We start from the raw sequence: 25,203 nt of genomic DNA, 5'->3' as shown, positions 1-25,203 counted from the left end.
TGTTAACTATTCCGTGCCAGGTCCAAGTCTGTCCTATCGCACTAACACGAAAGTCGTCAATGATCTGCCCTGCTTTTATTGGAATCATCATTCCAGGAAAAACACAAAATACCATCGATAATTCTCGGTCTAGCAACCGAACAACCCTCAACCAACTCTATCCATATCCAACATCCTATACTCTGGTATGTACTCATAGCTAAGCCTAACCAAGTCTATAAGACCTAACAACCTGGTCAGCTCTGATAGCAAGCTGTCACGCCCCGAACCCCGAAATGGGACCTAGGGGTGAAAATGTAACCTAACATGTCCCTGTATCATACAAATTATCCACAGATACAGTACAAAGGATGAGGGTCCGACCCCGTGGGGTTCCCAGGCACCCTAAACATTTCCAAACACAATCATATACGCAGCGAAAAAAAGTCATTCTATATATACATATGCAGTACTATACCAGAGTCTATACAAGAGCAAAGACAGGCTCTATCATACAACGTACAACTAGGTGCCCAACACATCCCAAAATGGCAACCCATCAAAACACAGTCCTAGCACTTACCCAAGTGCTAACTGCAGTACACTGGCCACTACACTCCATACACTAGGACGCTAGTTTCGGTTACTCGAAGGGCCTATAAAAATGTACATACAGTAGGGGTGAGACACCTCTTAGTAAGGAAGAACACAGGTTATATCGATGTGTGGCATTTTAGTTTTATCATGATGCAATATACACGTAGTTAAATGCAGTCCAGTACTAATTTCACAAAAGTGCCTACAAGCTCGCACACACAAGATCAGCAATCCCAGTGTCGTCACACCCATCAGCCCGAAGCCGTCCCTCGACATACGGTGTTGGCCCTTAACCAACCCGTGTAACACGGCGCCACCGGCACATGATTAGTCCCCGACTCCCATGGCATCATACCGGCGCTAACTGGTGGATCCACACCCTTCGACCTGATTTGCCATAATAGGCTCACGCCCTCGGATATAGAGTCGAACCTCTGCCAACATATGGCCAATGATTTCATATGCCCTTGGATATAGAGCCAAACACTCTCAGTACCTGGAACAATTTGGAACCGCGTTCCTACTAGCATTTAAACAATCATCACACACATGCATGCTCATATAACCAAACAAACCATGCCCATTTGGTAATCTAAAATCATGGTTTTTCAAATGCATACAATTTAAAATAATTCAAGGCACAGCCATCCGTATAACACAGTATAAATCAACATATACATTCAGTTTTCAACAAAACCAGGGATGCAGCTCGTCTCCCTTTTTTTCCCAAAACTGTAATCATGAAAAACCCATAGTTTTTCCCATTATATTCCCCCAAATGAGTAGCCAAAACACACACAGGATCGTGAACCACAGGTCTACCGAGTCTGATTTCAAAAATAACCGATATAAACACAATTCCCCTTACCTTTTCCCCGAATAGCAAATCCCAAACTCTAAGGTCCCTAAACAACAAACCGAGTTCCATAACCTACAAATCACAATACAAAATATACTCAAAATATTGTTCTCTACTAAACTACAGAATCAGAATTGAAAACCGAGCCTTACCTCGATTTTTCACCAAATCCGAAAATCTCCGAAACGGGATTCCAATCTATAGAACTTGTAGAGAATCCTTCCACGATCCTCGTGGTAACTTCAGATTCACGATTCCAATGATGAACGGTGAGGAAATCTAGAGAGATAGAGAGTAGGGAGAGTTCTAGAGAGAGAGAGAGAGATATTTGAAGTTTCTTAATGGTTAAACAATGAAATTTCTATTTATAGCCCCTTTTACCTGGGCCAAAATCGTCGACAAGATGGTGTACTCGTCGATGAGGCTCTATAGTCCTCTCATCGACGAGACGAAGGATTCATCGATGAACCCTGATATCACTAGTTCTCGAAACTCCTCAGTTTCTCCTTGTCGACAAGCCTCTGAACTTCGTCGATGAGAAATGCATGGCCTTCGTCAACGAACTCTAGCTTTGTCGATGAAGCCTGTTAAAATACCAATGTTACCTCTCTCTTAATTATTTTAAACCCACTTATCATGGTTTGGGTTCTTACACATATGAGCAAAAAGATTGAAGACATTTGTTTTTATTGTAAAATGCATTTTTTTTTTATATTTTGGGTATGTAATATTTGCATATCATGCATGATAAGAATTAAATGCTCAAGACCATAGTTTGACCTTAGGGATCACCTTCGGTCGACTGACGTCAGATTTTTGGGGTTAACTCACAAAAGGCCTTAGAATGACCATATGAATCATCACCCATATAACCTAAAATGTTTTATGCTTAATTACACTGGGTTGATGAAGCACTGAGACCAAAACAGGACTTAAATGCACATTTTAAGTGGTCTCAGTCGATCGAAGCTAAAGCTATATAGAAGCTTCGGTCGACCGAACCTAAAGCTATATAGAAGCTTCGGTCGACCGAAACTAAAGCTATATAGAAGCTTTGGTCAACCAAACTTACCAAAGTCAAAATGTTGATTATTCAGTCGACCATTCTAAAATGAACTTGTACTCTACGGTCGACCGAACTGACACATGGCTAACTCCCAATTACTAGGTCGACCGAACCACTAGGTCAAAACTGACTTGGTCGACCAAACTGTAGAAAATGGTCAACCAAACCTATCTTGGTCGACCGAACCTAAAAAGGTTCGAAATCGCCTTGATACGGTCGACCGAACTCAATAATATGGTCTACCAAACCTTAAATATGGTCGACCGAAACCTCTCGGGTTGGACATTTTTACCGCATGTTAAATAGGGTTAATTTTTATTAAACATAATTAAACAATTTCTAAACTACCCTATATGTCCCCAACGGTTAGATTTTTGCCCAACTTTATATATACCCCCTCATTTTTCATAATTAGCGTGAGATTAGAAAAGTGATTAGCCAAAAATCCTCTGAAATTTTTATTGTCCTAACATCTTTTATACTCCCACATTTTCATAAGCTCATTATTAAAACTCTTTCTCATACTCCATTGATTACATATTTTAGAAAGAGTGCATTATGTTCTTCATCTTCATTTGCTAAGTTATTGCAACTTGAGGATTGAGTGAACACTCATATCTTGTGGGCATTTATGCATTCTGATTAAGCTAACTACTCTCACATACTTGCATTATTTGATCTTGATTTTTGAGAGTAAGCTAAAGTTATTCTCATTATATTTTATTGATAAATATTATTCGGGAAGAACTCCTCCTTTCTTGTGAATCTTGGCATCCTTATTGCAAGGTTCAAAAGCTTGCTTTGTGTTCTTGATAAAAATATTTTTGTAAGTTTAAACCCTAATATCTATTGTTCTGGATATTTGATAAAACACTTTGAGATATTTGCTTAGGGTTTTATAAACCACCTTTGATTATTCATTTATTGAATATACTATATTGAATCAAAGGTCTCACTCTCACATATATATACACACACACACACACATTCTTGAGAGTTGACATAAAACTTCACATTAGCATATCTCACATTATCATATAATTTATTTGATTGGTAGATATATTTGATATACTCACTTGAGCATTAACTCTTATCATATTTGAGTGCATTGGTTATATTGTGCGTATTGGTATTAGAAGCATTTATTCGTACGTAAATTTTTCATATCTATTGTATTCCCTATGTATGATCGGAAGATAGAAACTAGCCCTATGAATAGTTTCGAACTTGCTTAGACTCGGTTAGGAAAGCACTGGAATGGTTCAAACCCGGTTTAGAGAACTAGGTGCACTATCCTGGTAAGGTGTTGTAAACAGTGTCACTCCACCCACAAGTGAGCAACGTAGTAGAATCCTCTTGCTTGTTAGTTTTGGCCAAACTCCGATAACATTTCTTGTGTCTGCTCTTAAATTTCTGTACTTTAATTTCCTGCACATGTATGCTTAGATTTAATTAATTATGAAAGTGTGCATAATTTAAATATTGTTAATGATTTGGAAATATTTATACAGACCCTAGGTTGTGGTATACTGTTGTTGGATTAGTTGAACCTAGGTATAAATTTTTAAATACAAGCTACAAAAAAAAAAAAAGGTATTATTGGAAATAGGCATGAATTTACAGTGGAAGCCTAATTGATTTGGGATTTGAAAACCTGAAAGGGTGATACCAACCTTTCATGAAGACCAAAGGAAAAAAAAAAATTAAGTTGGTGGCTAAGTAAAAGTGAATACTTTTAAAACCATGTTTCTTCCAAAGATATCGTAGTTAGAAGGAACAGAGGAATCATGGGATAAAAGGAATAATGTATTTGCAAATTTGGCCTATGCTAAAGCTACTGGGAAAAACGAATTGAACTTTTAGGTTAATTAAAATTTTTTCGGTATGGTAGAGAAGCATATTATCAGCAAGTCTGGGGTGAAAAAAAAAAAAAATGAGACGTGTTCACCCATTGATTTGATTCTTTAAGTTAATATTAAGGTTATACGGCATCAACGTATTGGTAAAGCCACTTCATGTTCAATAAGCATAGAAACAAGAAAATAGACAAGTTTGAGCATTTGATTTGTATCCCTAATGAGATTGTGTTATTTGATTGCATTCTTATTTATTTAACTTCAAAATTGATTTAAACATTAAGAGTGCAATCCTTAAAAGGGTGCCATCATCAGGAAAATTTATTGAAGCATTGGTTAATCAACATTCTCGAGATAAACATGTCAAGTTTAATAACTTGGTCACAAGTAGACCGGGGCAGATGACATGCCAAGTTGTGAGAAGACAAAAATCCAAGGGCACTCATATCAGAAAAAGCAAGAAATATTTTCTACTCAAGATCATAGTTTCTTAAAGATTGTTAATATAGGCATCATTGGCAAAACATAAAATTTCTTCTCCGCAAATTAAAATTTGAAAAATAATAAGTGAAATTGATTTCAGAATCTTATCAATTGTTGGATAAGAGTTAGTTCGTGAGCATACTTGAAGAGAAAATTTTTGCATCTTCATGCATTGGGTGCATAACATTAATAGTGATGGGAAGCAATCCACATGCATTTTGTAATATTATTGCATAAGTAGAGTTAGGATATGTCTTCATTTCATGCATCATAATGCTCATATCATATAAATTTCTTTCATAGATTTTGTAAATAGTGTTCATTCCACTTATCACTCCTTCAACTCATAGCCTTCTGTAAGTAAAAATGGTCTATGTTCTACTTGGGATATAGGGATCAATTTTCCCATACCAAGTAGTTATTTTCTCAAATTTTAATTCAATACCTCAAAAATCCAAGTAGTCACTTCTAAGTTGTTTTATCAACTTCGAATGCATGTGGCATTAGTTCCCAAAGCCGAGTTATCACTTCCAAGTTGTTTTGGCTAACTTGGAGGCACATAGCATTAGTTCCCAAATATAAGTAGTCGTTTCCAAGTTGTTTTGGTTGTCTCATAGGCATGTGGCATTAGTGCCCAACTTCGAGTAGTCGAATCTAAGTTATTTTGGCTATCTCAAAGGCAAGTGGAATTAGTTCCCAAATTCGAGTAGTCAGTTCCAAGTTGTTTTGACTATCTCAGTGGCATATGATATCAGTTCCCAAATTTGAGTAGTCGCTTCTAGGTTGTTTTAGCTATCTTGGAGGAACGTGACATTAGTTTCCAAATTTGAGTAGTTGCTTCCAAGTTGTTTTAGCTATCTCGAAGGCATCTGTCACTAGTTCCCAAATCCAAGTGGTTGTCTCTAAGTTATTTTGGCTATCTTGAAGACATGTGGCGTTGGTTCCCAAATCCAAGTAGTCACTTTCAAGTTTTGTTTGGCTGTATTAAAGGCATATGACAATAGTTCCAAAATCTAAGTAGTCGCTTCCAAGTTGTTTTGAATATCTTAGAGGCATATGGCATCAGTTCCCAAATTTGAGTAGTCGCTTCCTAGTGGTTTTGGCTATATCAAAGGCATGTGGCATTAGTTCCCAAATTCAAGTAAACATTTCCAAATTTTTGGCTATTTCAAATGTATGTGGCATTAGTTCTCAAATCTGAGTAATCGCTTCCAAATTGTTGTTTGCTTCGAATACTAGTGTTATTTAGTTTCCAAATCCAAGTTGTTGTTTCCAAGTTGTGATGTCTACTACAAATGCATAAGACATTGGTTCCCAAATTCTAGTAATCACTTTCAAAGTTATGATGTCTACCTTTGATATCCAGGCACTCACTTTTCAACGTTGTGATGCTTTGGCAGTCTTGGAAGTACAAGGCATTAGTTCTCAAATCAGAATAGTCATTTTCAAGTTGTGATGATTTATCTACCTTGGAGGTTGTTAGTTTTAAGTAAAGCATAGTTCAATAGCAAATCAATATTCCAAAGATATCAATCAGATAATCAAACTAGTTCAAGAAGATTTTCTTCAATGAGATAAGCACACTACTACTTTGAAAACTTTTTGCTTATTGAAAATATCGTTGCACAATAAAAACAAATCTATTGGACACTTGCAATAACAATGCAAATATCCTAAACTTACTAGTTTATCCCAACACAAGAATTATAATAAGAAAATCTGTGGGATAAATTTAAACTAAACTCCCCAAAAATAATATGACAATCACACAAGCAAGTGGGAGTTTTTAGCAAGACTTAGCAATCACAATCACACAAAATATGCTCTCACAATCTCAAAATATATCAAAGGAATGGAAATTTGAGAGTATTTGGACAAAGAGTGTATTTTGAAAAGAGAGGATTTTTTGGCTAATCAAGTTGCTAATTGTTGCTAATCCACACAAATGAGCCTACATTTATAGGTAGGGGTAAAATTATAACCGTTTGCGACTTGTTGGAAATTATTAGAAAAGATTCAAATAGTTTAAACACAACTAATCCAACTTAACCTGATTTTACCACAGTTAAAATAATTTTAACCTGCCAAGGTTCGGGTGGTTGAACCGTGGTTCGATCGCCCAAACAGACACAAGAATAAAAGTTATTTAAATAAGTTTGGTCACCCGTGTTAAAGTTCGGTGGCCTATATCAAGGTCAGTAGCCACTATTCGTAGATTCGGGTTCTCGATCATAGGTTCGGTCACCGTGTGTTCGGTCGCCCGGGGCTCAATTTGAACTAAGCAGTTCAGTCACCCGAGTTGGTGGAATGTCCCTTTCAAAGGATTCGGGCGCCTGTGGATAGTACGCACAAAATGGTTCGGTCGCCCAAGAGCCCAAGTCAACTGTTGACTTTTCTACAGTTCGAGCACCCGAGGAGTTTTGAACTCCTGGGTTCGGTCGTCCGAGCTCTCTTAAATTCCTTAGAGATGTTCGATTTAAGCACATTTTTAACACTCTTGTATTTTGTATGACATATGTGAGATTATTGGGACCTAGAGTCATACTACAATCTTACTGAGCTTACCATATATCCTATATGCATGATATGCAGGTAAGAAAGACAAACTATATTCCTAGTTACTATTACAGACCCTTACTACAATAATTTAATTGACAATACAAATTAAAATCTTAAGGGTCTTCATGTTGCTTCAAGTGTCATTCCTTGAGATGCTCATCTAAGCCTACACAAACACTTGAAAACTATCAAATACCTAAGTATTTGTCATTATCAAAACCGGGTGTGACCTATAAGGTCAACATTCTCCCCCTTTTTGATGATGACAAATACGTCATCCTAAAATTGGTATAGCCTTAGAAGGCCCCCCTAATAATGTGCATTATGTAAAACTTGAAATAATTTTTCATTTAAGTTCAACTTCAACTGAACCTAATTTTTTCCGCTCTTATCCATCTCCCCCTTTTGGCAATAGGAAAAAGGGCCATGAGTGAGCATCATTTGCATACAAGAGAAGTTTGGGAATTTTTTTTAAAATTTTGGCAGCATGCCATTTGAAAGTAAGACATTTCCTAAAAATTTCTGTATAAAAATGACTTGTTTGCAGAATTTAAGACCTAATAGTGTATCCACAACTAGGCAACTCATATGATCAAGATATAAAACAGAAGTGTAATCATCATCATGTAGTAAATATGAGAATTATGCATTTGCAAAACATAATCAATTTCACAAAGTCTAAGCCAATAAGAGATATCAACAATTATATTAGTTGTTAGACTTTTAAGATAATTTGAAAGCTCCCCCTGAATTTATGCAACCTATGAAATATCTAGGAAGCTTCTCTACTATGCATGAGACCTAATTCACGTCTAATTTATATGAACCTATCTTCTGGAAGTGGTTTAGTGATGTCCGCCCACTACTCATTGGTGCATACAAACTTAAGAGCCATATCCCCTTTCTGCACATGATCACGAAGAAAGTGAGGCCTAATTTCAATGTGTTTCGTTCGTAAATATGAGATAGGATTTTTAGAGATGTTGATTGCACTAGTATAATCACATTTAATTAATACTGTATCATAGTGCAATCCAAAATCCATGAGTTGTGGTTTCATGTAAAGAGTTTGAGCACATCTTCCAGCCGCATTATATTCTGCTTTGGCTGTGGATAAGGCAACTGAGTTTTGTTTCTTGGAGAACCAAGAAACGAGAGATTGTCCTAAATAGTGACAAGTACCGCTGGTACTTTTTCTATCAACCTTACTACTGGCAAAGTCAGTATCAGCATAACTTACAATCTCAAAGGTAGTATGCTTAGGGTACCATAGTCCTAACTTTATAGTTCCAACTAGATACCTAAGGATTCGTTTAACTTCTATTAGATGAGATTCCTTAGGAGCAGCCTGAAACCTAGCTCACATGCACACACTAAACATAATATCAAGCCTACTAGCAGTGAGATATAGAAGACTCCCAATCATGCCACGATATAATTTCATGTCAACAAGGATCCTTTGCTATCAAGTTTAATGGAAGAACTCATTGGGGTACTAAGAATTTTACTATCTTCCATATTAAATTTCTTTAGCAAGTCCCTAACATATTTAGATTGACATATGAAAGTTCCATATTCATCTTGTTTAATTTGCATCCCCTAAAAGAAACTAAGCTCACCCATCATGCTCATTTCAAATTCACTTTGCATGCATTTGGCAAACTCATTACACAACTCATCATTAGTTGCTCCAAAAATGATATCGCCAACATAAATTTTAACTAGGAGCATATCATCATTTTTGGATTTGATGAAGATGGTAGTGTCAATCTTGCCACAAGTAAACCCATTTTCTAGTAGAAAACCACTAAGCCTCTCATACCAAGCTCTAGGAGCTTGTTTCAATCCATACAAGGCCTTAGACAGCCGGGAAACATGATCTGGATATTTATGGTTTTCAATACCGAGTGGTTGTTCTACATATACTTCTTCATTAATATAGCCATTTAGAAAAGCACTTTTAACATCCATTTGAAACAATTTAAAATTTTCAAAAGCGGCATAAGCAAGTACCATACGAATGGCTTCTAATCTAGCAACAGGAGCATATGTTTCATCAAAGTCTATCCCTTCTTCCTGATTATAACCTTGGGTAACTAGTCTAACTTTATTCCTAGTTACTAGCCCATTCTCATTTTTCTTATTTCTATATACACATTTAGTTCCAATAATTGTATGAACATTAGGCCTAGGAACTAGGGTCCACAGTCTGCTTCTTTCAAATTTATTAAGTTCTTCTTGCATGGACATCACTCAATAGGTTCTTCTTGGGACAAGAAAACAGAATGACTCACTAGGTTCTTCAAGGAAGATCTTGTGGCTACACCACGGGATGGTTCACCTATGATTTGATCTATAGGATGGTTCCTAACGAATCTCCAATCTCTAGGCAAGTCTTGAGCTTCATTTTCATTGTCATTATCTTCTAATGATTTATCATTTACTTCTGAATTTTCACTTGCATTGTTTTCGATGGATAATTTATCTAAACATTTTCTAATATCAATATCATCTTCATCATCTTTCTTAGAAAATGGATTAGATTCATCAAACACAATATGATAGTTAATGTTCTTTTATTGAAAACTCTATATGCTTTACTATTTAGAGCATAGCCTAGGAAAATGCCTTCATCGGATTTAGAATCAATTTCCCTAGATGTTCATTATCCTTAAGCACAAAGCATTTACAACCAAAAACATGAAAATAAGAAATATTAGGTTTATGGTTGTTCCACAATTCATAAGAGGTTTTTTCAAGTGACAGCCTAATCAACACCCTATTCATGACATAACAAGCAGTATTTATGGCCTTGGCCTAAAAATATTTAGGTGTTCATTTAACATAGTTCTACTCATTTCTTGTAATGACCTATTCTTTCTTTCTACCACGCCATTTTGTTTAGGGGTCCTAGGTGTAGAAAAGTTATGTGATATGCCCTCTAGGTCACAATAATTTTCTATGCCTTCATTTTTAAATTCAGTGCCTCTATCACTTCTTATATGGGTTATCCTATAGCCTTTTTCATTTTGAATTCTCCTACAAATCTTAGTAAATTGTTTACATGATTCATTTTTATGTGAGAAAAATAACACCCATGTGAACCTAGAAAAGTCATCAACAATGACAAAAGCATATGATTTACCACCAAGACTTTGCACAGCATTAGGACCAGACATATCCAAGTGAAGCATTTCAAGTGGTCTAGTGTTAGATATAAATTTATTTTTCTTAAAACTAGATTTTGTTTGCTTACCCATTTGACATGCATCACAAATTTTATCTTTTACAAATGATGTTTTAGGCAAGTCTTTCACTAAATCTTTTCTTACTAATTTTGACAATAAGTCCATGCTAGCGTGTTCTAATCGCCTATGCCACAACCCACTATCTTTATTTATTGTAGAAAAACAAGTTACTTGTGAAGTTAAGTTATCAAAAGTGGTAGTGTATACATTTTGAAGGCGATCTGCAGTAAAAAGCACTTTATGATTTGGTTTACATTCAACAATGCACTTATCATTTTCAAATGACACTTTGTATCCTTTATCACACAAATGACTAATGCTCAACAGATTACACTTCAAGCCATTAACCTACAGAACATCATCAATGAATAGAGAGGGATCCTTACCAACTTTACCTACACCAATGATGCATCCCTTTGCATTGTCATCAAACGTCACGTACCCTCCATCTTTGGGAATGATTGACACAAATTTTGCCTTGTCGCCGGTCATGTGCCGTGAGCACCCGCTATTCAGGTACCACTTGTCCTTAGAGGAGGATGATCTCAAACATACCTGCAAAATAGACTAAATGACTGATGTCGGTCCCCAAATTTTGTTGAGTCCACGGGGGTTAGTAACTGGATCACCTTTAACTACCCAAACTTTTCTAACTTTCGTTTGCTTATTCCTAAGTGGCAATCAAATTGAATATGGCCAATTTGTTTGCATTTAAAACATTTCATTCTACACTTAGGATCTTTAGGTGGGACTTGAGATTTTGATTCACGCGTGAAGTTTCTCAAGTAAAGATTAAGTCGTCTAACATTTTCAACCCCATTAAATCCTATACCCTCTTTACTTAGAGAATTTCTTTGGACACCAAGTAGTTTTTCAAAGTTGCATTTGCCCTTGGTGAATTTAAAAACAATCTTGGAGCTATCCTCCAATTTCCTCCCAAGTTCAGGAAATAATCACATCTTCTTCTTTCAAAATAGAAGCATGAGAGGTTTTTTCAATTCCAAACAATTTTGACCAATTTTCACATTTCTTTTTCAAATCATCATTTTCTTTGGTCATTTTATTCAACAGTTTAGATACACGAATATATTCAAATTGTAATTCTCTAAACGTAGGCATGCAATCAGAATAATATGAAGATAAAGAACAAGAGGACGATACCTCATCACCATGTGCCATCAAGCACAGATTAGCAACCTCTAAGTCACTGCGGTCTAATTCTAAGTCACTGCTGCTTAATTATCCTATGAAGTGCATGCCTTCATGGCTTTCTTCTTTTTCTCGACCTCCTTTTTCAATAGTGAGCAGTCCAGCTTGATATGCCCAACTTTGTTGCAATTGTAACACATGGGAGCATTTGATTTATATTTTCTTTTGCTAGACTCTCCCTTCTCAGATGTAGACTCCCTATATCTTTTGTATGGCTTTCTACTCTTCCTGAAGAATCTGCTAAATTTTCTATTTAGCATGGCCATATCATCTTCAATGTCAGGTTTGCTACATTCACTAGATGTATTAGTGGAGATTTTCTATGCAATCACCTTTTTCGTCTTATTATGTTCATTGAGCCTCTCATTTATGGCTAATTCATAGGTGACTAGGGAACCTATCAATTCATCTAGAGTCATGGCCTTAAGGTCTTTACCCTCAGAAATAGTCGTAGCCTTAGCTTCCCAAATAGGAGGCAAGCCTCTGAGGATCTTCCTAATCATCTCATATGTAGGATAGGTCTTATCTAATGCATGCAATGAGTTTATTTTCTGAGTTCGAGTTATTACATTCTCCCCTCCTTACAAAATTTCGTCCTCAAATTTTGTGAACCGATAATTCTATTTAGATTCCATTATTAACGAACCACTCCATACCACATATTTCAATATACTCTACAACTATAAATAAATACATTGATCTAAAACCGGAAATAACTATTGCTTATTTCATAACATAAACTTACTACCTGCTCCAGCGCCACGGGCAATGTCTGCACCAGTCGGGATCATTATGTACACACGTGCTAGACCGCCTGGGGGTACGTGATTGTTTTCCTGGATGTGGGTAGGTGTAGGTGCATTGGCCAACAGTTCATGATAATTTCATGCAATGTGCCCTAGCTTACCGCACCAATAACAATTGGCACTCCCAACTCAGCAGTCACCTATATGCCTCCAGTTACATCTGCGACATATAGGGTAGGACGAATCATCCTGATAACCATGATAACCTCGATCTCTCGTCTCTTGCCTCAGACCCACATTGTCCCTTTCTCTCTTCCATGAACCTTGACTAGCCTTAGCTTGAAAACTGGGAGGTGCAAGCCTCTTTCTTTGCTCCGATGGCTCTGTACCGCCCTATAAGCTCTTCTCCAATACTGAGGCCTTATCCACCAAGTCCGAGAAGTTGTGGACCTGGAAAACCACCACTTGCTCCAACATCCTCCGTTGCAAGTCTTTCTCAAACCTTTTTTCCTTCCTCACCTCATCAGGGATCATATACAATGTGAAGCAAGATAGCTCCACAAATTTCGTTGCATACTCCCCGATAGTCATACTCCCCTGGGTTAGGCTGGTAAATTCCCCTACCTTATCTTCATGGGTAAAAGAAGGGAAGTACCGGTCAAAGAATAGCTCCTTAAATCTGGCCCATGACGGTGGCACTGGTACCGGTCTCTATCCCTCAAGCAGCTTCACAGAAACCACCAGCATTTTGCCTCCCCCATCATTTTAAACAAGGCGTAAAGAATCTTTTGCTCATCAATGCAGCAGGGTACTATCATCATCTCCTTGATCTCCTGAACCCAATTCTCAAAAGCTATTGGGTCAGGTCCTCCTACAAAAGTAGGAGAGTTCAAATGAGTAAATTCCTTAATATTGTAGCCCTAGTCTGCAGATGGATAGTTCTGCTCTCTAGACTCCTGCCTCATCTCTCTCCTGACTTGGCGAGCTATACCTCGCAACACGACATAGGTATCAAGATCATCCTCACTGGAAGCCCCCAAGTTGTTGCTTCCCTCAACATCAACACCCTTATCTTTGGGATCCATCCCAAAGATAAGACAGAAAATACTCTTAGAATCCCATCGTCATAGACTAATCAATACTAATATTAAATTGGAAAATCAATAAACATCAAAAACCGGGCTCAGTGCTCAAAAACATTGTCGTCGATGGATTTACAGTTCATCAAGGGATTTCTACCTCCAAGCTACAAAAACAACTCATAATTCCTAATAGTATTTTAATTTACCCATTCCTATCCTCATCCTAACTCGATCCTATACTCTAGTATTAATCCATCCTAGAGTCCACAAACCCTAACAACCTAATGCTCTGATACCACTTTATCATGCCCCGAACCCCAGGGTGTGATGTGATCTAATCACCTGTGTCTGATACCATAACCTCAATCATGCAACAGAAAAATAAATAAATAAGCATCCTCAATAATATACCACAGTTATATATAAACATCCCAAAAATTTCCCAACATCCAATATCCATATAAACATCTTAGAAAACGAAAAACTTAAACCCAAAAATACATCCAAGATCAAAAATGCTATGCAAACAACCTAGCCCCGAGCTCACTAAGCTCGATCACATAGAGATCCTGAAAAAGATGAATTGTATAATGGGTAAGACACATCTCAGTAATACGGAATAGATTAATACCAATGTGTGGCTATCATGAGTTTAGTATATACAAAATATCATCAATTGTTAATTAACCACAGTTATAAAAATCATTCTCAGACCATTCTCACACACACACACACAATTATTTATAAGCAAAAGTTTTCGATGATAAGAGAGATTACACGCCCATACATGTAACTCCCCTCAACTCTAATACCGTATGCAACCTGGTGTGGCTACAACTAATTTCTATTAGGGCACTCGCCTTTCACGGCAAGCCCTCAAGCGGAGAGTTTACTTCGCCTCAAATACTTATAATACTACTATATTTAATACATTCAATACTTTGTTACTTTACTCTATATGTTGTTATCTTTGTACAACTCAACTCTTCAATCTTTATTTTCACATGCTCTGTTCTCCTATAACATACTCTGTTATCACATTTCATATCCTCTGTCTTCATAGATTCTGTACATACACTATTATGTATTTACATGCACTATTTTATAATACCTTGGTTAAATCTACAAATATAAATTTAGAACTCACTGCCAGATGGATAGAAACCGACATGCTTCCCCCCATGACAGGTTGTGCGACCTATAGGCTGGACTTAACCCTAGTCGGCCCACCAAAGTTAAATTAATTCCTAACTCTTCAATGTGCTAGTCTGATTGGTTTTTCCATGCTAGTCTAGACTCCAGGGGAAACTCTACCCTTCACAGTTCAATCGACTATTCAATATCAACACTGTCTCTAAGACGTGTGGTTGCACTAAACTCTTCATAACTCTTGCAACGGTACTGTGCGTACTATGGTCCACCGAAGTTCTCAAACTATACAATTGCAAATTAACATTAATATTCTGCTCTAATTGAACAATTCTAAATACAATATAATCCCGAGGCATTTCAATATTTCAACATATTATACATATTTCATAAATCAACACAGTATTTTCATTTTTCCTCATACCACACGATTTGAGTAATACCCATATTTATATAACCACTGAAATAATAAGTCAATCCATCTTCATTATCTGCTTTACTGAAAATATAGGTTAAATTATCTTCACAATTTATCTAATACTCAAAATAAATGTTGGTAAAAAAACAGAAATGATTAACCCTACTCACCTTGACCAATTTTAGAAAATGAAAAACAATTCCAACCAATCATTTCAACTAGTCAAATTATCCAGAGAATCCATTACTTAAATCCTGTAGCCTTTTTCTTTACTCTAATCAGTTTATTTTTGAAAATAATAGCTATTAACACAACCTTAGGCTCAAAACCCTCAATTTAAATAATTGGCTTTCAAAACTTGCATAATAATCATATACATACACATATAATTTCCATTTTAACTGGTAGAATTTACAAACAACTAGCATAATCTATTCCCCTTACCTATTTCCCGAAGTTTTGCCTAAAATGAACAGGAGATGAAAACCCTATCTTTACGGAACCGCCGCCAAAACTAATTCGGCAACCCAAGAAAGATGATCAGAGAGTGAAAGTAGCTTCGGGTGAGTGTAGAAGTGTAAAAAAATCATGTGAGGGATGAGAGAGAGAAAAGTTCAAAACTTAGAAAAAGAGAGAGAGAGAGAGAGAGAGAGAGAGAGAGAGAGAGAGAGAGAGAAGTGAATTTTTTAATAAAAATGACCTAACATCTATTTATAAACAAGTTATCCCCACGCAAAATCGTCGACGGTTTCCTGTAGCCATTGACGGTTTGCCCTGTTTTCCCTTTTTTTTAAAACCCTCGATAGTTTAAACCGTTGACAGTTTTCTAAGAGGGCCTGACATCATTGACGGTTTGGTGCTGAACCAAACCTTCTCCATCCTTTTTCTTATTTTCCCTTTCCTTTATTTATTTTTCTTTTCTTTATTTATTTTTCTTTTATTTTCTGAGTTCTAGTTATTACAGGGTGCTAGTACCTTCTCTTTGCATAACTGAACTTCCAATCCCAACTCTTGTAAATGCAAACCGAGACTATTGGTTCCTTGGCCTAGGATTAATATAAAGACCAATCAACAAGTAGAAATTAGGTAAACTAACCCCACCTAGGAAAATAATAGATTAATGGCGACTTCATTGAACCTTCAATATTATCAAAAAAATGAACTAGGCAGTTCTGTGATGTCAAACTAGTTCAATTGATCTGAACTAAGGTCAAAAAGTCAACTCAATTCAAATCAATCTAACCCGGTTAAGGAATAGGGCTGCTATGTGTTAGCCAATGGTGGTGACACGTGGTGTAGATATATATATAAAATTTCATTTTCATTATTATTTTTAAATTTTTTATAGTTAGGTGATGTCCCCATTTTTTATGATGACAAACATAGGAGCAAAATTTGGGTTTGCAAGACAAGGCTCCCCCTTATAATATGTATAAACAAAAGATATTCAATAAAATTTACATATAGACATGAAGACTTCAGAATTTTTCAAGTTGAGCATTTAAGTACAGTTTGGTTTAATGTGCATTTTATGTTTGAAGCCTACTTTGAAAAAGATATTCAGTTAAAGCATACTTATCATTTTCAATTTTGTAAATAACAAAAGGACGGGAAGAAAGATAATTTTCTCATAAAACATCTCCCCCTTTTGTCATCAGCAAAAGGGCTAATAAAATTTCTTCTTAAATAAGAAAATCTCTTAAAGACCAAAGCCATTAGGTTTTAAAAAATAAATTTCATGACAAATGAATTTTATAAACTACGTAGTACATGTCATGAATTGCATTTAAGCACACGAGCAAGATAAAAGATATATCCTATATAAGTTCAGTTCTTGCTTTAAAAATAATTTGAAAATAATTTCCCCTTATGATATTACTAATAAGTTCTCAGGATTGTGCTTGCTAAAAAAGAAACTTTAATATAAAATTCAAGCACGCTATGTTTTTCTAGTGACCAATTAAGAGCATAGCATAAATTAACCACCAAAATCAACCATATAGATCCTAAAAATAGCAGAAAAAATTTTAAACAAGGATCCATTGCAAAACCAAAGAACTTGTGGCTAAACAGTATATTTTCATTTAAAATTTTCAATAAAATCATTATAATTATGCACAAGCCACTATGAATTCAAAACAAGCCAAAATATTGGTGAGCATGACAAGATAGAAATTTATTTTTAGAAGCTCCCCCTTTTGATTTGAATCCTAGCTTAGATGCACTGAATTGCTTATACTAATTAAGATTTATGTTATGAAGCATTCCAAGTAGTATAAGCAATCATCTTAAATCTTCTTAAACCAACTATACTGAATATTTATCAGTTATATTTATCACCTTATCAAAATAGTTGTCCTTGTAGGCCACAAATGCATTAAAAATAGATATCTATTCTTTTATTATTCACTCATCCTTTCAAAAATTGTTTTAACATGCATTTTATCATAGTCAATCTAGCACATGGTTTTAGCAATATATGGATAGTGATTGGCAATTTTCACAAAGCATGTAGTCATATGGGCATAAAATATGATGTAATATTAAGAGAGCATTTCAGTTTATAACCATGAAAAATAAAAGATCCCCTTGAGTTATGCACTCCATTCATTTAATGCCTTAGTCATTTTCTAATTTCTTAGTCAAGTGCCTTAGATTTTCAATGATTTGAACTTGATTTCGGATGCATAGGCTTGGAGGACCAAAAAGTCACAATAAATACCTCTTTAGACGTACTAAGCCTATTTTGCCTATTTTATCGTAAATCTCAACGTGCGATAGGCTCAAAGTGTGAATGACTTTTCACTTCAACTACCCGTGCATAGGTTTCCTTGAAATTTATGCTAGATCAAAACGTAGTGCAATCTTCTCAGTCATTCAACACTAATCTAAGGATATAACGCTCTAACTAATTTATCTTAAATATGAGAGCTTATGAAGCGAAATTGGATAAATACTCTTAATAATTAAATTGCTATTAAGTTCAAAAGAGTATTCATTATGAGTGGACATGATTCAAAATATTTTTGTGGAAGTGAATATGTCCAACTACTTATAAAAAGAATAATTTTTAGAGAATGTGAATTTGTGAATGTTGCTCTTTGGGTATTTCTGATTATCCCACCCTTGGATGGTACTCTATAGGTATGATCTTGATTTCAAGTAAGGTTACGAGCCTAGGATAGATGAATTTTTACCGGATATGATTGTGGTATGGTAAATATTTCCTGTGGAGGAAATAGCTTTAGCATAAATCAAAATTAGGGAATTTTACATTTTAAGCACAAAGGGAATATTTATTAAAATGTCTTGATAAACAATTTTAATCCTTTAGAGAATACCTCTAATTTGATTATGGAGGATGTCTTTTAATAAGCACTTAATAGAAATGGAATTTATGATTATTCATGCTTAAGGCTAGAGTGATGATTGATATTTGCCAAGACTTTTAAAAAAATGAGTTTAATATTAGATGATGCTTAGTATATGATTTATTTCCTAAAACTCAGTCTTATGTAATGGACAGGATTTGAGGTATCTTCCTTATTGGGTAGAATGCCTTCCGCTGTGGGTTATCAACCCACCCTTAGTACTGAAATGGGTTCTTCAGTTTCATATTTAAGCATGAGTTAAGCAATAAGGATTATTTACTAAGCAGCAATGTTTTTTTCCATTTGGAAGTGGATTTAATCTTTAATATTATGATTTATGTTACTCATTTCAGAAGTATAAGGTTCTTGATATTTTAGCTAGTTAAGCCTTCAGCCTTTTATTTTGAACAATTCGAAGTTAGCATGCTCTAGCCAATATTTTTATATTTTACTCAATCATTATGATATATATGCATTAGATTCTGATTGGATATATTATTTGAGCTTTCATATTGGCTTAACTTTCATGTAAGATTCTTAGTATAATAATAGTGTAGTGAATACATGTACTAAGATTTGACATTTTGAGCCCAAACCACTTCCCAAGCCTATAGTCATCACTACCCCCTGTAGCTAATCCTAAGCTCTAATAAAGAATTAAATAGTCGTGTAATTTCTATTGGTACCCGTTCTTCCTTAGGTCCAAAGGGTTTTACCTTCACGACAACCCATACCAATTTTCTATCCTTGCATCTAGCACCTTTAATGTGCTCTAATCTTTCACAATATGAACATACTTTATTTACTCGTGAAAGAATTTTCTTATTAAGCCCATTTTTAATAGATGAGGCATATAAATGATCATGGAATTTATTTGATGAGCCTAAATTCTTTTTGAAAGGATTTTAATTTTTAACTCCTAAGGATTTATCATGATTACTCTTTTCATTTTTGGCTTTTGGTGTACTTCTAGAATACTCACCTATTTCTCTCTTCAAACATGAAATTTTCAACTCCTTCTCAATCTTTTTCTTTTCTAGCATAGCATGATATTCTTTTAGACCATCTATTTCTTTTGCCAACCATTTACTTTCATTTTTCAAGAACTTTTTCCTCTTAGGAATATTAACTAGAAGCTTATGCATTCCAGATAAAGCAATTTCTAGTTGTTTGCAAGAAGGCATGATTTCCTCATTAAGTACGACACATGATTCACCACAAGAATTTTCGTAATATGTATCACATGAATCATTATATGCATCAATAACAATATTGTCACAAGAGATATCAGTTGATTCATCACATAATGTAAATATGTATCACATGAATCATTATATGCATCAATAACAATATTGTCACAAGAGATATCAGTTGATTCATCACATAATGTAACGCATGATTCATCATATGATTTTTCATAAAAATCATCATATAAATCAATAAATGAATCATTAACTAAAATAGGCCGAGACGCATGCACCTCCTCTTTGACTAATGCAATTTGTTCATGAATTACCACTTCTTGCACGCTTAAGCGTGAAGAATCAGGAGTGGTGGTCACTTCTTTCTTGGTCTCTCCATATCTTTTGTCAAGCACTTCCCATATCTCCTTTGCATTTTGACATGCCATGATATTATGAAAAACATTAGAATCTAATGCATGATATAACATATCCATGGCATTTGAATTTTCATGCATATTATTTTCAGTCAATGGCATACTAATTCCTTTAACAATTACTTGCCATACCCTCCAATCCATTGATTTTATAAAAATACTCATTTTTAGTTTCCAAACCAAAAAATTTTTACCTCAAAATATTGGAGGACTAGAGTAAGATCGTCCCTCACCGAATGGGGATACACCAACGTGAGCCATCGTGATCTTTTACAAAAATGGTTAAGTCAAATGCAATGAGTCTCTGATACCAAATGTTATTTTAGGTGTAATCCAAAAAGTAGGGGTGAATTAGGTATTTAAAAATATTTAATTCTTTTAATCCTTAATTTGAAAACCAGCCATACAAGTACAAGTTCAGAGATACATAGATTTCAATATTACACAACCTAATAAATTCAAGCTATGGATATCTCAAACAATTTAGTATTACCCAATCAATCTCAAGTGCAAGAGGTACTTAAAACACACACAATAGGCAAATATTAAATAAATAATCAAATGCAAGCGGAAATAAAATGAGAAAAGGGAAAGAGAAATCCAAACTCCAGATTTTAGGAGGTTCGGCCAACCCGGCCTACATCCTCGCCTTGGGCAAGCTACCCAAGGATTCCACTATACCGCTCCTTAACCTAGAACGGAGCTTCCCTTTACAATCCGCTGCTTACATAAGGTGTAACTACCTCCTTACAATCTATTGCTTACAAGAGGCATAGCTACCTCCTTCCGGTTCACAAATCGAACCGTCAATACAAGTGACGAAAGATAATTTTGAATACACTCATATGCTTCCCAATAAGCTAATGAGTACAATGAAATCCTAAACACTCTCACAAGATATAACTTGAAGTTCAAGAGAGAATATGTGTTTTACCCAATGATGTATTTGCAATAACGATATATGATCTTTGTATGAATATATATATATATATATATATATATATATATATATAATAAATTGCTTCAAAGATCTAAACCCTATTCAATATTTCTTCAAAAATGATTTATTAAAAATATGTGTGTTGGAGATTCTAGGGTTTGCTTTCAAATAGGTTTTACAAAGATAAGAGAATATGAAATCTTTGAATAAAAATATGAAAGTGAACACTTCAAAGATTCAAGCCCTAGTTTAAACTTTTTCCCAAAATATTTTTTAAACAATGGATATATGGAAAAATTAGGGTTTTTGCTCCCAATAAATATTTCAAATATAATGAGTAGGAGAGTAAAAAAATAAGATTTTAATGCCTAAAACAAAAACTTATTACCAAACCTCAAGAATAATATAGCTTTGCAAAATGAGATGAGTGGATGCTCTTGGATCTTGAAGATAGAATAGAAGAATGCCCAATAATGATTTGAGTGTCAAAGAATGTAGGCAAAAGCTCGTAAAATAAATTTTAGGGTTTGTATTTATAGGCACTTTTAGCATATAGTCGTTTTCTAACCATTGGATCAATAATAAATATTTTAATTAAAAAAAATCTGCTCGTTGAGCATTGGAGTGTCAGGTCTGCCCGACAAACTCATTGACGACTAGAGAACAAGTCGATAAGTGTCTTCACTTGCTTATCGACAAGACCAGAAGATTAGTCAATGAGTGGTCTGTCTAAGAAAGTTAGGGTCTAGGTATTTGCTTATTGACGAGGCCAAGGGACTAGTCGACGAGTGCCTTGTTTTTTAGCCTTATTAAACTTCTAAAATGCATATCCAACCTAGGTCAAGTGTATATGAATATTTCATGAAAAGCATGCATCCTAGTGTCAATCTAAGGTCATTAATTGAGCTTCAAATTTAATCATGAGGAATGCATGCACAATTAAACCTAAATCATTATTACAACTGAAAAACATATAAAATCTTTAGTCTTTGACTCCTTTGTAATTCCATGGAATACGCCCGGGTATGTTCATTTAGGGGCTCTTACGGCTTCCAAATGACTACTTGGATTTGGGAACTAATGCCACATGCCTCCGAGATAGCCAAAATAACTTAGAAATGACTACTCGAATTTGGGAAGTTACGCTACATAGCTCCAAGATAGCTGAAACAACTTGAAAGCAACTACTCAGATTTGGGGACTAATGCCACATGCCTCTGAGATAGCTAAAATAACTTGGAAGTGACTACAAAGATTTGGGAACTAATGTGACATAACTCCAAGATAGCCGAAACAACTTGGAAGTGACTTCGAATTTGGGAACTAATGCCACATACCTCCAAGATGGCCAAAACAACTTGGAAACATTTACTTGGATTTGGTAACTAATGTCACGTACATCCAAGATAGCCAAAACAACTTGGAAATTACTACTCGAATTTGGGAACTAGTGATCCAAGAATTCGAAGTAGACAAAGCAACTTGGAAGGGATTACACGAATTTGGGAACAAATGCCCACATACCCTAAGTACAATGTAAATCATTCCAATTTATGGATGATAATGAATTGATGATGTGAGAAGTCAAATGAAATCAATTCAGAAAGTCTATGAAAGAAATTCATATGATATAAATATTATGTTACATGAAGTGAAAACATATCCCAACTCTTCTCATGCAATGATATTACAAAATGCATATGGATTTCTACCTATCACTATTGATGTTATGCATGCAATGCATGAAGATGCACAAATTTCCTCTTCAAGTATGCTCATTAACCAACGCCTATCCAATCAATAGAAAAGATTCTGAAACCAATTTTTTTCATATCTCAATTTTTCCTATCATTTTTCATTCAATCTATGGAGAAAAAATTTCATGTTTTGCCAATGATGCCCCTATTAACAATCTTTAATAAACTATGATCTTGAGTAGAAAATACCACTTGCATTGTCTAATGTGAGTGCCCTTGGATTTGTCTTCTCACAACTTAGCATGTCATCTGCCCTAAGCTACTCATGACCAAGTTATTCAACTTGACCTATTTATCTCAAAAATGTTGATTAACCAATGCGTCACTGAATTTTCCTAATGATGGCACCCCCTTATGGACTGATCTTTTAATGTTTAAATAATTTTGAAGTAAAATAAATAAGTATGCAACCAAATAACACAATCTCAATACGGATACAAATGAAATGCTCAAGCCTGTCTATTTTTCTAGTTTCCATGCTTGTTAAGCAAGAAGTGGTTTTACCAGCACTCTAACGCCGTGCAGCCTTAATATTAACTTAGAGAATCAAATCAATTGACAAAGACTTCTGATTTTTTTTTCACTCCATACTTGCTAATATTACTTCTCTACCATACTAGCCAAATTTTGATTAACCAAAGAGTTCAATTGGTTTTCCCAACAACTTTACCATTAGTTGAATTTGTAGATACATTCTTACCTCTATCTCATAATTCCTCTGTTCCTTCCAACTACAACATCTTTGGAAGAAACTTGGTTCTAAAAGTTTTTAGTTTTACCTAGCCTCCAACTTAACCTTTTTCTTTTCTTTATTTTTTTCTTGGGTTTTTATCAAAGGTTGGCACCACCCTTTTAGGTTTTCAAATCCCAAATCAATTAGGCTTCAACTATTAATTTGATGTCTATTTATAGTAATACTTTTTTTTAGCTTATTTTTTTAAGTTCATTGTAACACCCTGATTTTAGAACCATTTTTTTCATTATATTAAATATTATTACTCTGATAATACTCTAATACTATGATACATAGTCAAAGTCAACCTGAACCCATAGGTACCAGGGATTTACCTGTTTATATATACATATCACCTAAGCAGCGGAACCAAAATACACTTTACATATATACAATACCAGAGATATACTGTTTCTACATGTACACCTAATACCCTAAAAATCCATCATGAGTCTGAGCCAACTACTTACCCTGCAACTGCGTAGTAGCAACAAATTCCTCTATCACGGAGCTCGCTCCACTCGTCTGTCAGGATTTCTTGAAATATTTGTAATGTTAGGGTGAGACACCTCTCAGTAAGGGAAATAGACTAATATCTGTGTGTGGCAACGTGAGTTTGACATATTATAAACATATACTGCAAATAATTTAATTGTAATATAACTTAAACTGTAGCTATCAATACATGGAAATTTGTACTTATAAACATAATCATAATGAATTTACATAACATTTAAATCATCTGCTAAATCTGTATAATACTAAAATTATACCCTAGATGTATGTGTATCATGACTCCACTCCTCATGATTTGGGTTGTGTGGCCCGAAGGCTGGACCTAACGCTGGCTGGCCTACCAGGTTAAGTCAAACATAACATAACTATGCACAATTGCCTACCCAACCTGGCATGTCCATCCTACTACACCGTACACTTCACGGGTCAGTAACACAATGGGTATCCTACTACACCGCCTACACTTCCGTGCTAATCGACCACCGATACACACTTCCTAAATATTGTGGTTGCACCGTCGGCTATACCCAATCTGGTCCACCCAACCTACTACACCGTCAAAACCACTGGGGTTGGCACTCAGTGGGTATACCTCCTAAACCGATCTGACTAACTAGCTACGGTACTGTGCTCTTAACATAAGTAACACGTAACTCTAAATAAAACCATTATTTCATAATTTCTGAATCATATCATCATAATAAAACTAATCTCAGCATTTACGCCGGCTGTCATATCTCGGCATCTGTGCCGACTAACATATCTCGACATCTTCGTTGGCTAACATATCTCAGCATCTATGCTGGTTATCATATGATAATATGCTGGAAAATATCTTCATTTCTATACTAATCAATAACTTTAAAACTATTGTCACATTATGCTTATTCCGTAAAAATATAAAACGTTCTAACATATTACAAATCCATAGTAAAATCATTTATACTCATGCCACACATGTGAGTATTACTATATCCTATTATCTGTCTTGAAAATAACATATTTTACTGACGAAAT

At 35.1% G+C, this 25,203-nt stretch overlaps 1 protein-coding gene across 1 annotated transcript; it reads right to left on the bottom strand.

Moving 5' to 3' along the window:
* Window positions 1–12,995: 12,995 nt before the first annotated feature.
* LOC131148215 (uncharacterized) lies at window positions 12,996–13,687 on the bottom strand. The gene is made up of 3 exons (XM_058097943.1): window positions 13,594–13,687; window positions 13,355–13,473; window positions 12,996–13,313 (listed from the first exon to the last, which is right to left on the bottom strand). Exons 1-3 carry the CDS (start codon window positions 13,685–13,687, stop codon window positions 12,996–12,998), a joined length of 531 nt encoding a protein of 176 aa, XP_057953926.1.
* Between the last annotated feature and the right edge of the window lie 11,516 nt (window positions 13,688–25,203).

Source organism: Malania oleifera, chromosome 2 (assembly GCF_029873635.1).
Source record: "Malania oleifera isolate guangnan ecotype guangnan chromosome 2, ASM2987363v1, whole genome shotgun sequence".
Taxonomy (NCBI): Eukaryota; Viridiplantae; Streptophyta; class Magnoliopsida; order Santalales; family Ximeniaceae; genus Malania; species Malania oleifera.
This window is presented reverse-complemented; position numbering and strand designations above follow the sequence as displayed.